The sequence below is a fragment of the Polyodon spathula genome, chromosome 16, assembly GCF_017654505.1.
Source record: "Polyodon spathula isolate WHYD16114869_AA chromosome 16, ASM1765450v1, whole genome shotgun sequence".
Lineage (NCBI taxonomy): Eukaryota > Metazoa > Chordata > Actinopteri > Acipenseriformes > Polyodontidae > Polyodon > Polyodon spathula.
Window position 1 is genome coordinate 14988725 of NC_054549.1, and position 5866 is coordinate 14994590.

At 39.4% G+C, this 5866-nt stretch overlaps 1 protein-coding gene across 1 annotated transcript; it reads right to left on the minus strand.

Moving 5' to 3' along the window:
- Positions 1 to 783: 783 nt before the first annotated feature.
- On the minus strand, positions 784 to 5522 carry LOC121328240 (succinate dehydrogenase [ubiquinone] iron-sulfur subunit, mitochondrial-like). The gene is made up of 8 exons (XM_041272799.1): positions 5415 to 5522; positions 3869 to 4017; positions 3198 to 3283; positions 2723 to 2859; positions 2101 to 2217; positions 1715 to 1816; positions 1214 to 1336; positions 784 to 1080 (listed from the first exon to the last, which is right to left on the minus strand). Exons 1-8 carry the CDS (start codon positions 5481 to 5483, stop codon positions 1000 to 1002), a joined length of 864 nt encoding a protein of 287 aa, XP_041128733.1. The 5' UTR covers positions 5484 to 5522; the 3' UTR covers positions 784 to 999.
- Between the last annotated feature and the right edge of the window lie 344 nt (positions 5523 to 5866).

Consider the following 5866-nt stretch of genomic DNA (forward strand, 5'->3'; position numbering starts at 1 on the left):
ATAAAGTCAGCGCACAACTGTCAGCATAAAATGACGTAAACAAAAACATATGGGAGATGTAGTCTTTTGCGGATGTTTTTGGACAGCGAACTACATAACTTCATACAATCCTTTTCTGCCAATATGCGGCCGAGTTAACCGTGCAGGTTTAAAATACATTTAGTTCCTGGTTTAAAAACGCTGCATCCACGTGGTCGCTTGATGACTGGAGTTGAAAACCTTTGCTGTATTGAACTGTAAATAAGGTCGCCTGCTTCCCAAGTCAGCAACGCGTTCAGATTGTCCTGGTGGAGCATGTGAGTGCTGGCAGAGACTTTACCTGCTGTTTAATAGCCTGTCCACGTGTTGCGTGTTGACCCGCTCCAGGCCATCAAGTTTTATCAAGATTAAATTCAGCAGTTTGCCCTCCTTATGCGAAGCTGTGTATTTTCAGTATTCCCGCGACTGACATTTTTTAAAAAACTAAACCGACTACATTCCCAAGCAGCACCATGGCACTGAAATTTCCCACCTTTGCTTTAAATATACAGGGAAACTCCTGCCATATGTAGAACATGCATTTGTGTAAACTGGCTGGTCATCATTGACAGTTATTTCTACATGTTTATTCCTACCCCTGTATGTGTTTGTTAGATTTAATGTTGTTTCACCTCTGTCGACATGTATTTTCTGTGAAATCTCTGCGAATTAATGGTTGACAATGAATCTGAGGCCACCTATTGGTCCTGAAGTGTATGCCAGGTCTCCAATGAAAGCCCAATGCATTAGAGTCACACCCAGAAGCTCATTTTATAATTTATTTTTCCTTTAGTTGTACAAAAACAACACAATATACAGCATAAACAGATCAGCTTTAATTCAGGAGTTATGTAGTTAGTTTTATACAGATTCTCCAAGTCTTCCCTATAGGTCACACTAAAGGCTCCCTGAATAGATATACAGGAAGATAGAGTGTATGCTTCCAATAATAATTTATTTAGTTGACAGTGCTCTATTATATTATGCACTGGCCACCTTCTTCTCCTTGTATGTGGCCATCATCTTCTTAATCTCTGCGATTGCTTTTCCTGGGTTCAGACCCTATACAAAGAAAGGAGAGGGGTGAAAAGTGTGGCATGGCAATGCATGTAAAACTAATTTTGCAAAATAAGCACTGTATTTGCATTGCAGCTTTGCTGCAACTATCATTTTGTATGATTGCAATCCCCTGTACCTTTGGGCAGGTCTTTGTGCAGTTCATGATGGTGTGACAGCGATAGAGAGAGAAGGGGTCCTGCAACTTGGACAGACGCTCTTCTGTGAAGTCATCTCGAGAGTCGATCATCCACCGATAAGCCTGCGGGGAACCAACACAGCAGGCACACCTTACAATCACTGGACCGTTTGCACTCATATGCAATTGCCAATAGCCGTTACCTCACCTCCAGCAAAAGCTCTATTGGGATTACATCATTGCAAAATATTAGATCTCTTGTCTTCTTGATTAACTATGCATCATCCTGTATCTAAAAAAAATTAGGTAATTACATTAAAATACATTTCTATTTGGTAACTGGAAGGATCCTATTTGAAATGAGGATAATAGTGCTTCAACCCTCCCTCTCAAGTAGTCATTTATGGAAACAGGCTCTTGTGGTTTATTGCAGGTACAGTCAGGAAATATCCTGGGCGTTATGTCAGATGGCAACAAGCACAAAGGCATGGACAGCCTCACCTGCATGAGAACGGCCGGTCCCAGGTATTTGTCTCCATTCCACCAGTAACTGGGACAGCTGGTGCTGCAGCAGGCACACAGGATGCACTCATACAAGCCGTCCTGTAAAAGATTAATAAAAAAATTATTGAACAAATTAGGTTTCTAAATAGAGGATCATTGTGTCCCTGTTTAAAACACCCTAACAAGAATAAGGACACTTAGTGTAAATAGTAATGCATATCCTTAATCTGTATAAAAACTGAAAGAGCAAGATTCAAGAGGCTTTACAAACTGAGAACATCTCTGTGATACGGTTTTGTTCTGGCACACAACCACGCCTAACATAACTGGGGATGAAGTTGGCAAGTGAACAAGTGAGGCTTGTTGCTGCCCCAGGTATGTACCAGTTTCTGTCGGTCATCCACTGACTGCAGGTACTGAGCCTTGCCCTGCTGAGACTCGTCCTTCTTCTTCAAGTAAGGCTCGATGGACTTGTACTGTGCGTAGAAATGATTCATGTCCTGCCAGGGAAAGAGGTCAATACACACAAGAGGTCAATACACAGCCTCAAAACTGTCATTCGTTTAGCTTAAATGCAATTGCCATTGCATCTTGCTGGGGCAGCAGATCCCCACACAATATACTGTACAATACAAATTGTATGACATGGGACCATGATTTAACTGTAAGGTATCTGGTCAGTGATGCATGTTTACTAAACAATTTAAGAACACGCATTCAGAGGAGCGATTTATAACTGGTGACTAATCAGTTCTCCTATTTTATAAAACTGCTATAATTCAAGGCATCTTAAATTCTCTCTCAATTTTGTAACATTACAAGGATGGAAATAGGACTCCCACTGCATAGCAGTTAGATTCATTCCTGGTTCTACCATGAGTTTAATAAGACACACCTGTATTAGTGTGGAATGCTTTCCTTTAATACAAAACTTAAAAAAAACATATATAGTTTGATTAGAAAGAAAGTTTGTTCCTAGTCTGATTAATATAAAAATGAACTCACCGGGACGAGATCCTTCACCACATACATGTGAGGGAGGGGGTATATCTTGGTTACTTTGCTGGTGTTGGTGTCAATCTTGTTGGTGCAAGCCAGCGTGTTCCCTCCATTAATGTTCATGGCACACGAGCCACAGATCCCTGACGGGGTTAACAGAACAAGCATTAAATCAGGTTTAAAAAGGCGTGTTCGAACACTCAGGAGGAAGCGGAAATGAAAAATAATAATAAAATAAAACGCACAGCAAATAAAATACCATGACATTTATAAAGAACACTGCGTGAGTAAAAGCATTCTTTAAGAACTGCGGCACTGATTTTATTTATTTACATATAATTATTGGTCTATATAACAACCAATGTTGGTAGCACTGTAGTGTTACCACCAACTGATAATCAGCAGAGGACAACGAGAGATATTAGTTAGACGCCTGTGATGGTAGGTTTTTGGTAGACCTGAGCATTGACATGTTTCTTACCTTCTCTGCATGACCTGCGGAAGGTCAAGGTTGAGTCCATCTCATTCTTGATTTTGATGAGTGCGTCGAGCACCATAGGCCCGCAGCTGGGGGTGGGGGGATTAAAAACAGCATTAACAACACTCTCATCAGTACTGTCTACTGTGATTGTTTTTACATTTGTATCATTGGCATCACTTTATCGAGTTTTCGAGCAGAATCACACATCAGCCATAACTTGGAACTAGATCATATAGCTTCAGCCTTCACTGAAAGGAAACAAGTCACCTTTGCAGTACTGAAGACCTGCTGAATGCTCATGCAGCATTAGATGAGGTCGCTGATGTTATATTCATATCATCTGTTCCAGCAGAATATATTGACCTTGACCCGGGAATACATAACAAATTAAGTTGTTTGCATGTGCACCCCTTACTTACCACAATATAACACCTTGCTAAACATGTAACTGATTTCAGTAATGCTTGGAACTGCCTACAATCTCTACAGAAGTCTCCAAATAAGGGGGCCTTATTTTATTGAACAAAAAGGCAGATCTCCAAGCTGTACCACAGTCTTTCTGCTGTATTCATAGTGTACAGTGAAGGGCGTTAACTTTACCATGCAGAATTAATACAGTGATAGAGGGCAGCAGTATTTGAACACCCACACAAGAGGCACCCCTGACTTACCTGTTAAGGTTCACTTCATACGTTTCCATGCGGGGCTTGTCCCCAGCCTTGTCAGGGTCCCATCTGTAAATGGCAAACTTCTTAATGCGGGCCTCAGCCTGGGAGGCAGGGGCTGCTGCAGCAGCTGTCTGTGCATTGCGCGCTGCTTGCTGCAAAGATTAAAACATACATATTTTATTTATTCCATTTTTGGAAGTTAAATAGCAAATACAACATAAAAACTTCACACGTACTAAAATATTTAAATATCAAATGACATTCATTATTACTCAATTGTCCATTTATGCTTTTATTCTCTTGCAACCCGCCCCCAGTACAGTATGCTGTATAAAATAAGCACATCAGTGATACATGCAAGATGCCTCCATATAGACCCCGCCATGATGCTATACATAACTTGTGCTAGAGAATGTCCACATCAAGTTTCTACGCAATACAATAAGCAGTTCTCTAATATATATACAAATCTCTGCCCCCTGCCTCCACTACATAACCCCTGGTGATGGTGGGGGAATAATAAAATAGACTCTATAGGCAACTAGCTTTTTGAGATTTATTAACAAATGATCAAACACCAGCAGTCTGAGCAAATGTTCTAAAAACTGGTTAAATGAAACTGTTTCCCCTTTTTTTGGTGACTTAGACCTTTATCATTATGATTATTATGATTATTATTATTATTCAATACTAGCATTAACATTACAATGTTCATATTCAAACATAAGTATGTTTTACTTTTGCGTTTAAGGTGTACACCAGCTGCTGACCTGCAAGTAATATGATCTTTGCAATACACCAGTCACAACATTACATAACATTTAACAAGTTGCTGATGACTGCTAAAATAAAATCAGTACAAGTCCTTTTCTTTCCGCACTGGTAACTACACATAGTTTATAGCTTATGGTCGGTAACGCGATGTTTTATAAAATGCCCACACTTACAACAGAAAATGAGCATGCTTTGACGGAAAGGCATGCTGTTTAAGAATTGTTGACTGAAACATACATTCTGTGGCACAACCAAGGTAGGTAGCACCGCAGGGTTACGCAAACACCTTTCATAACTAAGCCACACAGACATGAACAGTGTTACATCAGAGCGCAACACTAACCAGATTTCACTTAGAAAGCTAGTCTTACTATATCTAAAAATCCTTATATGTATTATTAACTACAAAATACAAGCTCGTGATTTGTTAACATGATAAATCCCAGCTCATCATACCTTCAAAAAACGACTTTAAAACATGTTGTTTACGTCTCGTTTTGTAGTCTGCAAATCTTGCATAAAACCTGCCTTTTCAGAATATCACCTGTTAAACATACAATTATTAAGTTGCAACAGATATTGTTCCAAAACACTTCTAAAAAAGTGTGTTAGTCTTATTTGTTAATGAAGTGTTTTTTATTCCTGGTCTCAAGGAGAAATTGACAGGTTGTGACAGGTTGTGACGCTTGTCTCAAAGCACATTTCGACAGCAGTTATGACTTAACATTCACCAAATTCGACCCCACCCCAGCTGCCTTAGGGCTGCTCCTCTCACCTGGAAAGACCCGGAGTTTCGGCTGACAACGGCGGAGCAACTTCTCAAGGAGAGCATCAGCGACGACATCTTGAAAATTCCAGTCCTCCGCTATACCACAATCCAGCAGAGATACACGCTCCGTGACAGTGCGCTTGGAACTCTATTATTATCCCACAATGCAACGGGACTCCAGACAGTATTTTTTATTTTTCTGTTTTCCTTGAGATTAGTAATAATTATATATATATATATATATATATATATATATATATATATATATATATATATATATATATATATTCCATAAAGACAACAGTAGGCCTACTATCAGTATTTTGGGTCGAGTAAAGAAGCTACATTTGCTACTGTTAATAATTTAATTGTACAACATTTTCATAGTTCATTTTAATTGATAAACGTGTTGCTGTTATGTTGCATTTTCTATCAGTTACTATAAATGCATTTACTGT